The 19,593-nt window shown below is 38.2% G+C and overlaps 1 protein-coding gene across 1 annotated transcript in view; it reads left to right on the plus strand.

Moving 5' to 3' along the window:
• Positions 1-19,593, plus strand: part of LOC104406800 (RNA-binding motif, single-stranded-interacting protein 3-like) — a gene marked incomplete at its 5' end in the record, with an annotated part of 140,101 nt that overhangs the window by 110,049 nt on the left and 10,459 nt on the right. The window contains 1 exon segment of the mRNA XM_010015896.1: positions 2,681-2,791. Within this exon segment, the coding sequence (XP_010014198.1) occupies positions 2,681-2,791 (111 nt within the window).

The following is a 19,593-nucleotide window of genomic DNA, read 5'->3' on the forward strand; positions in this document are numbered from 1 at the left end:
CAACTTCTTTTCCTAATGTATTAAACAGGATGTGTTTAGGGACTAGAATATATGTATTTTCTATTTAAAAATAATATGTTTACTGTCTCTCAGTAATTTTTTTGTGCTTGATATATTTTCTTTTCAATCCCTATTTTTTTTAAATAGTTTATTTGCAAAACCTGTCTGTCTTCTTGTTTACTGAAAGACATTTGCTATCAGATTTTTCCACTGAGTGTCTGGCACTTGTGTTTGCTACACTAAATCATAAGTCTTCCTTCACTGCTGCTCCTTCTTCATTTCCAGGTTCCTGAATTTATACACAGGAATAGCTATCAGTCTGTCACATCTATAATCACAGCAGGTTCCTCCAACCATACCTTTGCAATAAACATCCTTGCAAAGAAAGCTTGGTGTTTTAAGACTCTAGGACATCCTAAATTAATTGCAGCCACTGTTGCTGAGGGTGCAGGGCTACATGAAGCTGTGGTGCGGGTGTGACTTTCTGCCTACCCTCATCACACATCACAAGTGTGAGCTCACCTTGTCTGTCACAGAAAGCCCTGACACAGTTCTCCATCTCTAAGCCAAAGGAGAAAACTGCTTCTAGAGGGAATTGAGAACTATTTATCAGTTGACAGATTTGGTCTTCACAAAGCTGAATGATTTCTTACCATAACCAAAAAGTACAGGTGGGTGTCCAAACCCCAACAACTCTTCTGACTGCATGGTGTCCCGGGCCACTGATTCTGAACATACCTCAAGAGCACTGTTTTCCTTGGGCATGGTGCTACTTCAGACTCTTGAACTGAATCTGCTATGCAGGGACTGCCAAATGGGTTGAATGCCCCACAGATTTGCATTCAGACTTTTGGCAAAAAGGTAGATTTTCAGGAAAAATATAGAAGCATGAAAGAGAAATGTCATGTAAGGAAGAAAGAAGGTTTTTTTTGAATAAAATATTAACTTTACTGTGCTGGAAGAAATTTTGTGGTGAAAGTTTGTCACTATCTTGATTTGTAAGGACCAGTGCCAACAAGGAGAAGGTTAGCCCTGTGGTAGTTCATTAGAATGACTTAATCAATGGCTTAATCAATGCAAACCAGTGCAAATTAGCATAGTCAAGAAAACAGCCAACGTGTTCGCAAGTACTTCAGGTTGGATACTTGCACACTGATCAACTTGTTTTATAAGCATTTACTTGGAATCATGACAGATATTCTACAGAGGCTAGTTTCTGTGATTTGCCAAACTTCTCTAGGGACTCTTGTCAGCGCAAGAAATGTAATCTTCTATGTGACACAAAACAAGCATGTATGGTAAGGGTATTTCAGAAAGGACTGACCAAGCTAAGCCTACTTCCTCTTTGCCATTGCATGCAAATAATGAGTTCACAGAGACTGCAGAATCTACTTCTTCTCAGATAGGACGTGCATAGACAAAATATTGCTGGAAGGTGAGAAAAAAATTAATAGGCACTTCCCCAGCATTTTTTATTTTTGTTTAGTTTTTATTTATGACTGAAAATTTGAAATCTTTTGCTTCTGATCAGATCCTGGGCAATGCAGTCACATAGCTGTACAGTAATAAAGCTGAGACAGACACTTAAGAACAGGTGTGCTGAGGTGTTTGGAACTATTTTATTTTAAATTCCTGTCCAGAGGCGGATTTGTCAGTAATCTCAATGGAAAAAAAAAAGTTGGTTTTCCCTTTTTTTAAGCAAATACATTCATCCATATTTTCCCCACTTTCTCATAGAAGTGATTGTGAGATTTGTAATGTGTGCACACAAACATACATATGCACAAAGCAGAGCTATTATTTTTTATGAAGAAATGGCTGGATATGCCTCCTTATTTCACTAACTACAAGAGAAAGAGTGGACCACTCTGTTTCTGACTTACAGGAAACAGTATTTTACACCATAAAACTGAAGAGAGTCAACACTTCACTAAGGCATGATGTTACCAACATGGTACCTTGGGGAGTGGGCGATCAAAATCCCAGGAATATGAATGACAAAGAAGCTTTCTTCAAAGCTCCTCTGGCACGTCTTTTGTTTCATTTCTGTTCAAAGTCTTGCTCTTGCTTTAGTTCATGTGCTGCTTGTTATTAATGTCATTGTTTTTCACGTGGAGAAGAAAAATGCTTTTAAACACTGTGTATGTGTTTTAAGTGGGTGTTACTACCAAACTTACCGTCAATAGCTGGTCTTACTTAATAAGCTATAAAGTGTCATGAGTGAGGGTTCTTAATTGAGACTGGAAAAATCCAAGATAATTACCATAACAGGTTGAAGATCTCAAAGACTAAAGGTTTTAGAAGTCAGAGGAAATTGGGGACATATGTGTTCTGTCTGTAAGATTGTTCCATATAGAATATGGTAAAATAGAAATGACAGGCATTTTGCAATTTACAGTAGCATTCATCATAGAAAGAACATATGCATTTGTTTGTCAATGAAGTAAAATATGACGTTTAATTGGAACCGACATAAAATGGCCTCATTAGTAGTACAAATAATACATGTGTGTAGCTTGGTTGTCAAGAGGAACAAAACGTATTTCTTCTGACAGATATATTAGTGTCTTTTAAGATTCATGTCAAGTTTTCAGCCAGGTTCACTCATTTAGAGAATGCTGCTTTTTTCTTTCTTTTTTTTTAAGTGAAATGTTGAAGTGTAAATGATGTGTGTTTCTAGGGTGCTGTGATAACACCGACAATGGACCACACTATGTCAATGCAGCCAGCAAGCATGATGGGCCCCCTGACCCAACAGATGAACCACCTTTCCTTGGGCACAACAGGAACGGTAAGAGCATAGATTATACCATTTTCTTTCTGTATTGCAAAACTTACTGAGTTTCTCAAGGTAATTTATTGCTCCTGGGTTTTGAGTGTTTCATCTTTTTGCCATTTTAATATTGTCATGGTTTGCTTTGATTTTGTTCCATGTCCAGAGATTTCTGGCCCTGTCCAAGCAAAGATGTCAAAGTGCCTTTCATTATGATGAAAACATGATGTATGACACAAAAAATATCCTCATATCACTATGTCACACAAACATGTATTTACAGATATGTTTCTAAAACCATCATACAGTCAGCACTAGGTATTATAGAACAAAAATGACAAAGTACTATGAGTAGTAAAACAGTAGGTCAACAAAACCTGCTCTGTACTTAGCAGGAATTATCTGTACTAATTCTCATATAAATATAAACCAATATCAATTTGTCAGAAATTTCTTGCACGTCAATCTAGAAAGTTGTATGCTTCTAGGAAATGGGAGTTCTGCCTTCATGGTAGGATCTGCTACTCACTTCTAAACCATAGCAGCCAGCCATAACAATTTGCTCCAGGCTCAGAAATGTGACTTTGGGTCAAGGTCAGCTGTATTTCCAGTATATATTTAAACATGCAGATTTCAACAATTATTTTCTCTTTAAGCTGTGTTAGACACAAGTAACACCCCCAGAGTCAGAGAAGGGTAAAATATACTCAATAAAAATTATAGCAACTCTTTGAAAATTTCCTAAAGTACAAAAGCCTTCACAAAATAAGTCGTAGTTTGATATGTGAATGTGTGCACCCTGCATGTACACGTATATTTTTAAGAAAATGAAGGCATAAGCATTATAGTTTTATGTCTTTATCACACATTCTCTTCACATAATAATTACTTGAAAGATCTATTATGCATTTAGAATTTTTTCTATTTATTTCTCCTATTGATACTAATCGATAGGAACAAAGTTTTCCAACCATTTTTTAAAACTGAATAGGTACAGAGTAAAATTGCATCTCCACAAACTTACTTAGCCCCCTGTGTCTACTTAACCACTTAACTCCAGTGTCTTTCCACCCTTATTTAAGAAAAACTCTGGTAAGATCTGAGACTTCTGTTTTTATTTCTGACAAAACTTAAATATGATGGTTTGTTGCTTATTCCTGTTATTTTAAATGTTTAATTCAACAGTCAAAAGATGTAGGAATTAAATCTAATACCATCATTTTTCCCCTCTGAGGACATGAAATTGCAGGAAACACGAGGACTGTTGAGAATTTCTGCATGTGTAATTACTGTCACTCAAAAGTGTGTTTAGAAATTAAGACAAAGAAATGGAAAATGGTTGTGCTGCTGGGCAGCTCTTATGAATTTTTCCTTCTGTTTGTCATTGTAATTTCTACAACTTTTACGCACATTGTCTTCTGTGATGATTTTCTCACAGTCTTAGTGCTATGAAAGTCCCAGGTAATGTTCTCTTCTGACTTGAGACTGCTATTACAATGCTTGTAGTAACAAATCATCTGGGGAGGCAGGCGATGGACTCTGAAAGGCAGTGGGTGATCTAGAGGGTGATAATAAGATCCTGAATTTAGTTTACCGCAATTGAAAGAAATCTTTCCTTCTTTTTTGTAGCTCTTTATACAGTCTTATCTTTCAAGGTCACAGGATTCCCTGATAACTTCTTGAAATACTTTCAGAGGTATACCGTATAGGTTTATGTTTACTATCTTTAAAACTCCTAATTTATTTACAGAAAACTTAAAGAGCAAGAAAGAGTAAATGATTGATGGGTGTTACAATATCCATAGGCTTTTCATAAATCTCAAGTGACATTCTGTTTTATCACATACAAGACTTCTCTTTGGTAAAAACACCATCAGGACTATATTCAGTTAAAGTCCTCATGCAAGCAGGATAATCATGGAGGTCATCAAGAATTCATCCTGTCAGAAATTGAAAGGAGAGCGTCAGGATTTGGGCTGCCAGTAGCATTTTTGTTAGATGTATCCATCCTGACTTGAAATTGTAGCTTCCTAATGTGTTCTGTTCCAGAAAAAAAGCGTGAAGGAAAGGGACAACCTATTTACACATATGATTCATTTAGAGATAATTTTACTTCATTTATTCTGAAGTCTGAATTTCAGTTCAGAGAGAGGAGCATTGAGCATAAAGCCTTGACAAATTGGACAAAGTCCAAACCATGCCCTTGTGAGTACCTCAGCAGGACTAAGTTTTATGTGTTATAAGACAAAGACTATATGCTTATATTCTTAATATATTTTTTAATCTTATCCTTAAAACTGTGCAAGGGGGTGCCATAAAGAGCCACCAGCTGTCATGCAAGAAACCAGAGAGATTTTTTGAAGCAAACAAGCCAGAAAGTCACAAATGGTTCTGCTCAGCATTGGCTGTAACTGTCCCAATTTAATTTAAAAGCTTCCAGTATGCAAAGCATTTTTTGTTAAAAGGCTTTCATATGTTCACTTCCTTAGACAAACCATTTTGCTAATTAATGTAACATTTTTCAGCCAAAGCAACCCTCTGTGGTCACTTAAGTGTGAGTTGACTTCAAACCCACTTCCAAACCTGCCTGATTCAGGATGAATGCTGGGTTTCTAAAATATTGCTTCAACAGAAAATCTATTCTTTAGTGAGTAAGCTAGAGAAATAGCATAAGGGCCTATGCATGCCTCATACCTTGTGGGAATTACTCTGCCTTTAGATGCTCTCTAAAAGATTAAAATACTCTGCCCAGCCTGGAATCATTCCACAGGAGAGACCATTCCTGGAGAAGCACTCTTTAGCCCTTCAGTGAGGCAAGCTACCTCTGTAAGAGCAGCCTCTGCCAATTCCTGCATCAACCAAAAACTGCATTTGAGTTTTGATGTCTTAGTCCTGAAGCACACTTTAAAACCCATAGGATTTTGGGTGGCAGCTGCCTCCATCCCTGTCTGCACTTGATTATTATAGTCACCAGCCCAGAGAGGGCATTTCTAGCTAAATGCTGGCAGGGCGGCTTGCTTCCAGCTGGGACCATCCAGTTCAGAAGGGAAAACAAAAAAAACCCACTCATGGCCAGCTGCCTTCCCCTTGTGCTATGGGAAGCCTTCAGTAACTGGCTGCAGTAACCACAGACCAGAAAGCACAAAGAATTTTGTTTAGGAAAGTTTTCTTTCTCTCCAAAATCCCCAAAGAACATGTATTTTATTTTATTCTATTTTTTTTCATATTCTTATTTCTTATCTATTATTGAATTGTGTGCATAAAATCAGACACCTCTGCTATACTAAACACTCCTTAATCAGGGGTATGCACTAAGACTATCAAGATGCCAGGCCAAGTGAAAACCCCAAATCCATCTTTACTTGATTTCACTGCCCACATCATAGAAACAGACAGCTGCAGCACATACTCCAGACCAAAGGATGGTATAAGACACCAGGGAAGAGAGGAGGTAATGGTCTGCAGTTTGTGGCAGCCCGACCTTATGTTCCGGTGAGAGAATTTTGTACAGCATTTACATCTCCCATTTACTGTGCTTTGTGTTTCATCCACCAAGAACATAATTCCTCTCTGCCCTTATGAAAATCAAATTATTTTTTGCCAGTGAAAATACAGTTTATATTACCAATTAATTGAAAGGCAAGTATGATGCTCTGATCACCTCCCCAGTCTGCCTGAAATCTGGAGTTAAGCAGAGGGGTGGAATCTAGAATCTGCCAAAGGGATGATTTCTGCCATATTTGTATGTATTTTTCATGTTACCTTTTCACTCAAAAAGAGCAGAAAGCATTTACATGGGTGCACTGGCTGTGGACAAACAAGTAAAGAAAATCTAAGGGTAAATTATGTCAAGATTACAACAAAAAGACAATAACTCTGAATATTCTGAGTAAGGTGACAACCCACCCTCAGCTCCTGCAATTGTATTAAAATAAAATCTTAATGCCAGGAAACACAATGTGAAGACAGACAACCAGTTTTAACATGGAAATTTTTCTTTTGTTTACTAGTTTAGTATCATTATTTATTACAGTAAGTTTTGTTTTTCCTATGTAATATTCATCTGCAATTAGGTCTGCTGTTAAAAAAGGTACCATAGAGGGAGTCTGTAAGGGCAGCATTGAAAGAGCAGCATTAGTATGTGTTTAATAATGTATGGAGGCTGGAATTGTTCCATCATCAGCCTGTCATTCAAAATGTTTCCGATACAGCCATTGAACTGACATCTGTTTTGTGGTTTAATAAAGTTGTGATTGATGCCTGAGTGGATATAATACAAAAACCTTTAGAAATATAAAAACTGAGCAGTCGGATCGCTGCTGTAAGTCCCTGTTGCTTGGCTGCCTTTTACTGCGGCACTTCCACGTTTGGCCGTCAGCAGCAATAATCTGCCTCTTCAGTGGGAAGAAGATCTGCTCTATTCTTTCTCCTCTGCTGCTCATTCCTGAAAGAAGATTTCTGTTTTGCGCTTTCTGGGTTTGAGTTTCTCTCCCCTCCCTGCTGTTAGCATCCATTTCAGACACCACTTGGGTTCCAGTGTCATCTAACAGATTGAGGCAGCCTTTGTTAGTCCTTGTTGGCAGAGGGGTAATTCCAGCTTCTTTTTTTTCCTCTCTTTTGGAACCGCCTTACTGTAGCCTTGTTCCATCTTAAACCTTTGAGGTTGCACCAGTGGGAGAGTGAGTAGAAGCCAGATTTTTACTGAAACTGCTAGCTCAACTGTGCTGCTTAATTGTTCTTCACGCTTGTAGATAGTTCACTCAGCTTATAATGTAAAAACATAATAGGCAACTTATAAAATAAGCTCTTCCTTGCACTTTTTAAACAAACAACACAAAACCCACTTAAAAAAATAAATGTTTAGTTGTTCTGGATACCTCTGCATTAAAAATGCAGTCAGGTGGAAGAACTGCATTTATGCAATGTGGGATTCTAATGAAACTGCAAACTACCCTAACAACTCAGCTTTCCTGGTTTATAGTATCACCAGTTATCTCTCACTGGAATAACAGGCTTGTTATGCAGGTACATCAGTCTTATCTTTCACTTTGTTGGTTCTTTCTGTTGCCAGTGGAGCTTGATGATATCTCCAGAACCCTTCAATGGAACAACAAGCTTGTTATAAGTTTTTTATCTTTTGTTTCCTTTAGATGCTCCATGGTCACCAGTGGTTTAAAATGTCACCTAAAGGCCTCAGCAGAATAACTGCTTTGTTAGATAGGGTGTTTTTTTTCATGTTTAATCTGCAATTCTATTTGCACATACTACACTACACAGAGCTGAAACATCTTTGCATTCCCCTGATATTCAGATCCTTGTTCAAAAAGCACTCTGTTATTCTAATTGTATGTTGCAAGGTCCCTGGACAGTTACAGGAGCAAAGTTTCTTTGCAATCTTGTGCCTTTCACATTATCAGTTGTTAATCTTAAAGCTCTTTTATTCTATTTATTGACTGACTGTTTCAGTTACTGCTTGTGTGGAAAATATAGGACTGAACCCACTGCAAGTGAAATTACCTTAGTTCATACTGCAACTAAGAGATCATCCTTGTCCATTTACTCAGCCAAGGTCCAGGGCAAATGCAGGTGATTAACAACATGGGGCTGTCTGGGGCAGGAGATCCGCTTAAGGAGAAACTATTCTTGTTGCAAAGAACAGCATAAGCTCCCTTAAGATTTATAAAAAACAAGTAACTCTTCCTGCACCTTCCTTCCCAAACAGCCTTTTGAAAGGCAGCTCCAATTTGCCTGATGCATAATTTGGGATAACAAAGGGGCACTCAGTGCAACTGAAAAGCACTGGATTCCAAGCAGTCAACAAGGAACAAATAACTTTTTGATGCATTTATTCAATTTGCAGAATCCACTGCCACTAAGTATTATGGAGACAAATAGGTTAGCAATCTTAAAAAATAGATTTGACATTTCTATAAAGAAACATTCGCAGGTGCAGCAGCAGGGTGGAAAAAATCTTAACTTGACAGTATAGGCCAACACCTGCTAGGGTGAACAAGGAAAGCTGGGATCTTTCCCCTTTTGGGGCCATCCTGAAGTCCCGCAGATTCTTGTAGGAATTGGGCTGATCAGCCCTTGTGTAGAGGAGGGTCTTTATCATCAGCTGTCTTAGCAGGGGGTTCAGTCGATATTTGACCATAGCAGTCATTAGATTGTATTTTGTAACTAATAAGAGTTTATAAATTTCGATTTCTGTAGCATTCCTCCTCTTCTCAATTCAGCTTTACATTCCTACCATTTGTTGGTAGTGGCTTACTGTTTGCCTTTTTGTGCAATTTGTGCCTAGCTTTGAAGCCACTGCCTGACATAGGCAGAGAAAGGGGAATTTCAAAGGAGAATAAACACCAATGGAAGGAATTCCATTTTCGGTTGAAGCAGCCCTTCGAACGAGCCCAGAGTGTCAGTAGCTTTTCTTGTGTGCTAAATTTTACCTTCACGTGACACTTCCACAAATGAAAAGTGCTTTTGTTGAGGATTCCTTGCCTGTCTTTGAGGTATCAGCTACCAACTCAAAGTGACATTAGCCCAGATTCCCTTTCAGAGAAGGACTCAACTCCCTGGTTGTGGTGATAAAATGTTAAATTAACACAAAGGAACAGTGATGGATCAGCAAAGCAAAAAGTATCAGCCAGAAAAGCCGTAACTATATAACTTCATTTTCATCATCAGACAAATGTCATTCATGTAATTAATTTGCAGCTTACTTCCCGTATCTGTGAACTGGAATATTTAGAGTCTTGTTTGTCATATATTTTCTTACATGTGACTGCTGTAGCTGTATTTTGTGATTTCTGTAAGTGCTACCTGAAGGACACTGAAGAACAATAGTAATGTAGTTCAAAGCCACCTCTTTCAAAGCATGTTTGCTATTTAATGATAGCCATGCGCTTCATGTAAAATGAACTTTTGTAGTTAGGAATAGTCAGTAGAAACCAGAAACCATAAAATTTATAGTATCTGACATAGTTAGTGGTCTGCAGCATGACCTTCCCCAAAAGGCTCTCCTTTATTTATACTCCCAGAAATTTGTTCATATGTCTGCTAGAGATGACCGAAGATTGCAAACTCATTTTTCTAGCTACTCATCTTGCTAGATCATTTCCCTAAAAACTTTGAATGTTAAGAGGGAAAAAGTATGTGTTCACACATATTCATGTTAAATTGTGCTGATAGTGAAAATAGCAATGCAGGTTTTAGGGAGAGAAGATTAGTTTAGTTTGGTTTGGCTTTAGAGATTTATATAAGATTTAGTTGAAAAAGGATCCTTATTTAACAGACAGTAGAAAAGAGGAATAAATAACAGGTTAAAAAGAGCTGAAAATAATTCTAGGTTTGAAACATCCTGCCACACCTACAACTGAAAAACTCAATAAAAGGTGGAAACCAAAAGTACTCTAAATTTTAGGTCTGTCATCCGTATTTTTTTGATGTCTTTCTCTTTTGTAAATGCCTTTTCCATTTTGTAATCCAGAACATATCTCTTTGCCTTATTAGAATGAAATTTGGTTTTATTGTCCTGCCTGTGTTTAAAGTAGACTCAGGTGATTCTGACAGAAATTATGAATATGGCTTTCTATAGAAGTAATGAATCCAAATCATAGCGGTGCAGACAAACTCTATGGGGCCTCTGTAACCCAAGACAAGCTTGAGGATCTTAGAGAGGTGAGGGTTATTTTTTTTTCAAAACTGTGAAAAGCAAGAAGTGTCTCCCAGAGGTGGTGCTTCCACAGCTCTTCTCTGTCAAGAGCTGGGAAACAGTCCTGTGATCATGTCTCTACATGCTACAAGTGCATGTAAGCACAGCGAGAAGTCATGGAATCCTTGAAGGGCCTGTATCATTAATGGAAAAGAACAACATGATAAATTATACGGAAGAATGACTACTTTCTGCTAAGCAATCTTGCAGTCCTTCACACAATACCAGTTCTGTCTAAGGTGGAGTACTTGAATTGTATCAACTTTAATCACAAATGCCGTAAACTTTAGCTGAAAGGAAAGGGCGTGAAGGTGATAAACAACAATAGCTGGTAGTACAGTGTAGGTATGTGAAGGGCATCAATGGAAAGGAGGAGATGGTTGTAATGTTGCCAGCAATATAAATTAGGATCTGAAGGTGAAATAGGGAAAGCATAACTTGAATATCTTGCAGAAATTGCTAATATATTGAGAGCTAGACTAGTGTTTGAAATGAACCATGAAAGGTCATTGTTTGGGACATCTAGAACTCAACTGGGCCAAACACCGTAAAATCTGCAGGAGGGACTTTCAGACGTTGACACAAAACCAGAGCAATGGTCCAACAGCCTTTTTTCATCTTCAACCTCTGTTTCTCATTGCAAACAAATACTGTTATTTCGGTTCAAAACAGGTAATATAGTTTAATTTTTATTTTCTATTCTTTTAAGTACTGAGAATTCAGGAAATTGTAAAAACTTCTAAAAATGTTTACTGAGCATGATGTACTAAGACTCAGAAAAGTGTTGTACATCCAAATAACATTTTATTTATGATGTCTGCAGTTCACACAGTCAAAGAGTAAACATATGTTGCAAGTGACCATTCACAGTATTCATTTACAAAACAACATTTGGGTCCAAGAGTTAAGATTGATTCAGTGTGTGTGGATTAGTTACTGTGCTGCTTGCTTTTGGCTTTATTTTTTTTTCAGTGGGATAAGTACATTTTGTTAAGCAAAATGTTGCTACTCTGAGCAGCAACCTTTGAATTACATTCCCAGCGTTTTCTCATAGGGAAAACTACACTTTCAGGGGCACTGGGACTGTCAAAGAAACACTAGATTATAGATGCTGCAGTGTTTCTGGGGCTGACACATTGCCACGTTATTGAAAACTCACACAAATGAGTTGAAAGTTAATTTAATTTGAAGGATGTTCAGTATTTTTCATATTGTAATCACAGTGACAGAAACAACATAACCTGTGTGTTGGGCAAAGGTCTGGACCTGCAGATGCTAGCAAAAATAATATTGCATTGAATTTCACTGCCTTTTCCCACAGTGTATCCCACTGAATTTCAGTGCACAGTGCATTTCACAGTTAATCTGCACGGCTTATCAGGTGTTTGGCAAACTGATAGCACAAAAGTTTAAACTTCCTCTAAGATAAGTTGGCAGTACTTTTGAGATATCTTTCTTATTTTCATCTGGAAAGAGCAGCCTGTTCAGGGTTAGCTCTTTTGTAAAACAAGGTTAAATGAAGGCACCTAAAGTAGAGTCTTCATACACTGTAAGACACTGGGATCCTGGCTATACAGTGATTTCAGCCTGAAGTTCTCAAAAAAAGGGCAAGCTTTGTTCAAATGATTTACAATTCCAAAGGGAGCTGCTGATGGCAATAACCTCTGTGCCCTCAGATGGTATTTTATTATTGTTTGTGAGTTATGGGTGGTTCTGTGTCAGTGCCACGGCGCTGTAGAATCCTCTTGCTCCTAAAAGACTCAATTTGGGAGAAGAGTTATGCTATAACTAATGCTTACTATGAAACAGCTCGGTCAGCACATTTCATTAAGCTGTAACAAGGGGTTTGAGAGCAGCTGCATTGGGTGAATTTGGGAGTTTGCTGAATTGAGTTGTTTTTCTAGCAAGGTAAATGAACTGTTGAACATGGCAGATTTCTACTGTGTGGCAGACGAGAGCTGCATCATGTCTGGATGGGCCAAGGGAGCAATTGTATGTCAAAAAGGCAAATTGTTTCCCAGTCCTGTGGAGGACTGCTCTATCCTTTGGGATTCGTTATTGTTTTCAAATGTGATAGGCACACCTGTATGCTACTGACGTTGGCCTTTTAATTTTAGCATTGTAATACAGCAACAGACAGTTTCTTAAGAGTTTAGTATCTCAATGTCCAAATTATGGTGCATTCACCAGCCTCAACTCCGTTTTCCTGTGCTGAGTGTGTTTCCCTTGAGTGTTTCCCTCACATCAGTATAGTATTTCTATGATGCAAACTGATTTCACTGGTAAAAAACTTCATGCTGTTTGTGTTCTCTGGTCTGCCATCCACAGCTGTATGAAGGGTTTGCAGTATAGACCAAAGATGCTGTGACTGACCTTTTTGTTTCAACCACTAAGGCACCTGACTATTCACTTCCTCAAGTACTGATATAACCCTCATTCTGCTCTGCTACCAGCCCTTCCTACCTAAAACATAAGCACTGGGCTAAAAAAAAGGGTTGTATTTGTTCTCGTTACAATGACCATTTTTGGTAGTGTTAGTCAGAGTGACAAAAATATAACAACAAGGTCAAGTGAGGATGTGGCAATGATGCTATTCCCACCCATGACCTTGCCTATATCCACAGAATCCAAATTGGTGCTCAAAATTTTAGTAGCCAAATATAATTCTCTAGTAGAAACTATTTTGCTGCCTTCATTTTAATATGCAGGTTCTCCTCACTAGCTATTAGTAGGGCTGATTATCTTCTTGTGAAGATAATGGACTTTTCTCAGAAATCTTAGTTTTCTGGTAATAAATGGTTGCTTTATCAAGGTGGCCATAATTCAATTAATTGTATTTTTTATTAATTGAGGTTTTGTACTTTGGCATAAGAAAAAGGTTATCTTTTTTTTTTTCCTTTACGTCTTCTAGACAAACTGTTATATTACACAAAGTTTATTCATAACTTAAAAATACAAGTAGCAACAACTTCAGATCTCCCTGATGTGTTATGGGAAATATGGAAATAGTAGAAACAAATTCCATTCAATGTATAGACTGAAGGAGGTTTCCTTATTCTATTTGTATAGCTTGCGCCTCAACTACTGAGAGCAAAAGACCACCAACCTTCCTGAAATTTCTATCATTTGTTTAAAACTGAGTGTAAAAGAATTGGAAATCAAAATGATTGATGGAAAAATGTAAAGTAATTAACCTGCAACAGAAGGCAAAGAAAAGAGCGATACATTTCAAGGCTTATAAATCCATTTTTCCTTTTCATTAATTTCTGTAAAATGTCATGATCAGCATTATATTTTCTTGGCTTTATCCTCACCTCTTCAGTGTGTCTAGCGCTGAAACTTATTTGCTTCTCGGAATAACCTGTAACAATCAGTCCTCTATAATAATAATGAAAAAGATTGTAAACTAGAAGTTTACAGACAGCTCAGTGTTCTAAATTGCCATGCCAAAATACATCATGAATGTCAAATACATTTTGGCATTTATATTTCCCTGAGTTCACTAGTACTATGGACAGCTGTGTCTTGGTGGTTGTATTTAATGGTTTTAATCTCACTCTGTTTTCATCTTCATGCTCTGTGTAGCCTTTCTCATGATCCTTCACAACAAGCAAAAAGTTCCAGTCCTGAGGCTAGGATGAGAGTTAAGCAGATGCTGTTTCGGTTCACAATTACAATTCCTTCAAGGCTATTAGGGGATATTACGCCTGGACAGGCCGGCAGCCCACCCCCCTCCTCCATCCCAAGATTAAATTCATTGTCCCTGACATCAGCCATTAAGTGAGAGGAATCTGCAAATGCTCTTTTTCAGCTTCAGGAATAGCCAGTTTTACACTTTCTAAATGTGAACTCTGCTAATTTGTATTTTAGGAGTGCAGCTTGGGAGTTCAGTATAACACTCATATGTCAGCAGCAATCCTTCTTTGTAAGGTGAATCATGCAAAGTCCAATGGTTTTAAAGGTGTTGATATAAATTTATTTGATAGAAAAATGGCCATTTTGTCATCTCTGTCATATTCTTGGACAAGAAAATGTGTCATGGAGTTAAGACTCTCTCCATTGCAAATATTTGCACAGCATTTAATCTTTTTTTTCCTTTTTGAGTGTAAAAGGAAAGTGGAAAGGGAACATTTTGCTGATCCATGAGCACCAGTGCAAAATGAAAACGTCTGAGCTTTCCAGTCAGTCCATGCACGAAAGCCAGAAGTGCATCAAAAACCAAGAAAGGACAGCCTAGCCTAGAAATAGATACTCTGCAAGATCCTCCTGAAACAAACAATTCGCTGACTGGGCTGCAGCATTTAGAAGAGGCCAGGCTGTCCCCCCCCCATCCTGCTTACTTGCCTGTACCGGCTGAGATGCATTCACGCAGCATTTGTTCCTTTTCACATCAGTGGAGCAAAGGGATCAGAAAAGTTCACTGAAAACTCCTGTTGGGGCCTGTGGAGAGGTTTTTTTAAATATATGCCTGTAAGGAAAGCTAAAGATGATTGAATTTCAGTTTGATAGCTTGTAAATGGGCTTTGTCAGCTGTGATTCTTACTTTTTTCCAGCACTGTATATGGCATCCCTTGTCACCAATGACATTTAAGAGAATATGTCTCTCAGCATTGCCTTCTGATGAAAGGAAGGGTCGAAGATATTTTCCAGATTCACAGTCCCCATGTTTCTTGCGACTATTCTTTTAAGGCAGATGGGGAAAAGTGTTATAGCCTTTTCTTCTATTCCCGGGTGGATCTACCTGAAGCATTCCCAAGTATCTATAAAGAAGCAGTGGTGTCCCACAGAAGAAAGCTAAATTCCCTAGACTGGGGAGAGTGCATGAGACAGTTTATCCTACTGGCCTTATCACTTGTTATAGTTTTGCAGTCATTGACAGTAATATTTCTTTAATCTGGAATACCATTAGAAAGGATGTAGTATGTTGGATTTTTTGTCAGTTTTAATGCTCAGCAGTGATTTATAATATTCTGTGAAATTAATATATTATTAAAAATATGTCTGCAGCTCTATGTGTTATGACACATTCGAAGGATTTTGTCTGCTCCTAGAACACCCATCTCTAGGTTCTATTAATTTAATTTGCCATTTGGAGCATGTATTTTGTTGCGTTTTCAAGCTGTAACTATATAGACATTGTAAAAGGAATGAAAAAATGTCTCTGGACTTAGTATTTCAATCAGGTATCATTTGTAAAAAGTTCTACGCCATCAGGATTAAACATGTAGAAATTGCATATAGAAACATCTTAGCAGATATTCCAGAGTATCCTTCTGCAAACTGAGCATTGGTACATTTTTTTGTTCAATCTCCTTTACAATGAATAGCTCACTGTATGAATGTCCACAACATTTCCTTTCTTTTAAATGTGCACCAATGCAAAACTTTCCTTAAGGCCAGTCATGACTGGGGCTTTTCTCTTTTCCATTTTCCCTTTTTCCAGCCTTGTCTTTCCTTATCTTCTGTTTGCCTTTGGGCCAAGACTTACCCATGTTTTTGAGCTGCATGCAAAGTTTCACAACTCCTTGCTCCCTGGGTCTGCTCCCACCCCAGGGAAGTGTGTAACTTGTCAACCTGGTGGTATGGTAATGCTTGTGAGGGACACAGTAATACATTGACTGGGTGAGAGCTGACAGTGCTCTGAGAAATAGGACAGTACCTCTGCCCTTGATCAGGCTTTCCATTTGAAAGTTTTCATTTTGGTAATTACATCCTTCCCAGATAGTAGCCATAGTCATTGATCATTCTAATATCATTATAACTGATTCCCATAAGTCACCTTTTAAAGACATTTTCTGTGGTTTCTTGCCCTCCTGTATCTTCTTCCTCTGCAGTCACAGGATAAGACTTTTTCTTTCTACCTTTCATCTGATTGATTAGAAATGCCACATACTTCCTTTACGTATGGCCTAGTAATATACACATCACATTTCTTCCCTTGGGATCTTAATCAGAACAAGTAATGGCCTTTAGCTTTTCTCATTAGCAAAATGGAAAAACACCATACCCCGTCCATTAGAAATATAACATTGTAATATGAATTTATAGAAGAGTGGCTGCGTGCCAGCAGTCATGGAGCGAATTCACCTTAAAGGATTTTCAGAGAGAAAAAAATAAAAATCACCCTTTCAGTCTGGCAAGCAAATGTTTTGAGCTGTAACCTATCATGCCTGTCTGTCAGGCATTTTGCTGTTGCTCCTTAAGTACTGTTTGGACAGCTCTGTCATATAAAGGGCATTCATAAGGAGGAAATACCGGTGTTTGCATATGTATTAATGTCTTCCCCAATGCTGATTCCCTTCTTGGATTATCTTCCTCATTCTATCACCTCGTATCAGAATGAGAGGGAGAAGAGTAAGTTTAGAAGATCTTGTTATGTTTTGCGTTGCTTTTAATTTTTCACAGACATGCTAACCTGAAAAAAATGTAACAAAAACAACCATTACAGCATATTCATCTATCAAGTGTTTACCTGAGACTGCCTCTATGCTTTTTTTAGCCCTGTCTATTTACAATCCGTACACTGAGAGTGAGGACAAGACTAAGAGACGGGTTTCCCCACTGAAGTGAATTGCTTTTCACTTGGCTTGGACCTAACCATTCCTAACCATTAAAATTCACTAGTATTTGTGCTTATACTGTCCAGGACTGTAAGAGGGTCTTTTAATTGTATACAATTTGAATGTATATGAGCTGACTCTTGTCTCCTTTGGAAATACTGAGGGAATACAAAGGACAGCCTTGGAATGCTGTTATTCCAAGCTGCTATTTACCAGCAGTAAAACACATCAGTGAAATAATGTGAAAGACCTGAAGTAATCAAAAATAGAAGATACTCTAAAGGAACCTGTTTAGGACAATTGAGGGGGAGAATTAGTGATTAGTTCACAAAACAGGAAGACTTAAGGCAAGGAGGGAAAACTGTTTTTTTGTTTTGGATGGTTTTTTTCCATTCTTTCATTTTCTGTTTATTCTTCTATTTTTTTATTTTTTTTTTTACTTTTTGGTACCTTTTCTCCTCCATTCGCCTCCCCCCTTGTAATTCAGATGAAACTGTAACAAACTGGGAGAGATTCTGTGTAGCTGTTACCACAGAGTAAGTTTAGGAGTTCAGCACTGTAAGCAGATCACCACATGGTAGACAAGCTCATGACATAGTAATATGATTCAGCCCACTTAGCCAGCACCCTGCTAAAAGGCAGGGTTTCTCCTTTGGTTATGAGCCCTGGAGGTGATACAGTCTGATATGTCTCAGAGATCCTGCCACAGCTGATAATTAACATACTTAGGGGCAGACTGTAATATTCTTACCCAGTTACACTCTGTCAGCAGGGCATTGGCATTGGTTTTGAAAGGTCTTTTTCCCCATAAGAATTTCAAGAATTTGTGGAAAGTGGGAAAAAAGAAAGCCTCACAAAAATGCTTACTATTGCCAGCTTCCCTGCCAGGTAAGCAAAGCTAATGATTGTGTAAATATATTTAAAGATTTTAACAGACCAATTTATATGCTAATGAGAAGCAATATTTTGTACTGCATTATTTTAAACCATAGTACTTTAAATGTATTGAAGTTGCCACCAGCCATTAAAGGTTAGTATTCTCTATTATCCACATCCTTTCCAAATACAAACATGGCTGATCCGTTTGTTCAAGTTACAGATAGAAAGAAGGGCACACTGAGCAACATCCGTGGTTTCCGGTTTGTGGGAAATTTATCTTACGAAATCTGCTTTCATTCTGTTTCATCTCTTAAAAACTCAAAACAAAACAGAAAGATGAGCCAGAAATTCCAAACAAAAAATAATTTTCTGAAACAATGGCTCATGGTATTTCCAATACAAAATATACTCCAAAAGATATTGACAGCTGCCAACTGTTTAAACATCCCTCTCGATTGCTGTGCTGCTTCACGTCAGCTTTCAGTCAGCAGCTGCAAAACACTCCCAGGATTTCATGTTCCAGAGTATCCTCCCCATGTCTGATGCTTTGGGCAGGCTTCCAGATCTCCTTACAGGTCTGCTTGCTGAGGACTAGATTAGTCCTGGGAACCAAGTCAGGAAATCCCAGGAATGTTGTTTTGGGCAGGCAACTTGGTGGGATTGTCCTGGAAGAAAAGCAGGGCACCAACTCGAAGGCTGAACAGGGACTGCCGGTTCTTGGATGTGCAGAAAGAGGCAAGGATGTCCCAGAGCTTCACCCAAGACCCAGATGGAAGTGAGGCTCTCGGGCTTAGAGACTCCCAACTCAACCACACCAGCTCTGTGTCGAGCAGCCTGGAAGCCCCAAATGCATGTCCTGCAGGATATGTGCCCAGGCATGCCTGGCAGCAGTCTGATTTTCCTTGTACCCTTAAGCATAAGAGCCCAGCATTTCCTGCCTAAGCCAGGACTTGAAAACCAGCTTTTAAGGTATCCCTAGTGCCACGGTTAGCTTCCAGTGTAAGCCCCAATAAGAAACAGGTGATGTCTGCATCTGTGCTCACTGAATTGGCAAGTTTTCTGTCTCTGGATGCAGGGTACTTGTAGACAGCTGTTTTTTATGAAGTTTTAAGATGGTTTCCTTTGGTTTCTTTCATCCATACAGTATGGACACTTGCATACAGTAGTCTGCTTCTCTTTAGACACTTCAAATTCATGGAGATCTAGTAGCGTCTAGAAGACATGTTTACCTCATGAAAAAGCAATTATTTGTTCATGTAAATTGATATGTTATTAATAATAGCTTAATATGCTCATGTGTTGGGAGTTTTACTGACACATTTATTTATTTATTTATTTACTTATGTGCTGAAAATATTACAATGTACAGATCAGTCTTACTAGCAGCTGTTCATCAGGGACTAACTGAAAGAATTGTATTCAGACAGAAATTCCTAAGAATTTCCAGCTGAGGGGTGCATAGGGAATCTTTATGTCAGTAGAAGCAGTTATAATTCTGCTGCATCACCCCTTTATTCTTCAGTATACAGGACCTGAAAGAAGAATATAAATGTGACAATCTCAGTGATTACTAACCCTGGCTGACCAAGATGGTGCAGTATATTGTTTTTTCATGATACAGTCACTATACCCTGGCTTTATATAGGGTGCTGCAGACAGGCTATATATTA

Source organism: Nestor notabilis, unplaced genomic scaffold, assembly GCF_000696875.1.
Source record: "Nestor notabilis isolate BGI_N333 unplaced genomic scaffold, ASM69687v1 scaffold7106, whole genome shotgun sequence".
NCBI classification, from domain to species: domain Eukaryota; kingdom Metazoa; phylum Chordata; class Aves; order Psittaciformes; family Psittacidae; genus Nestor; species Nestor notabilis.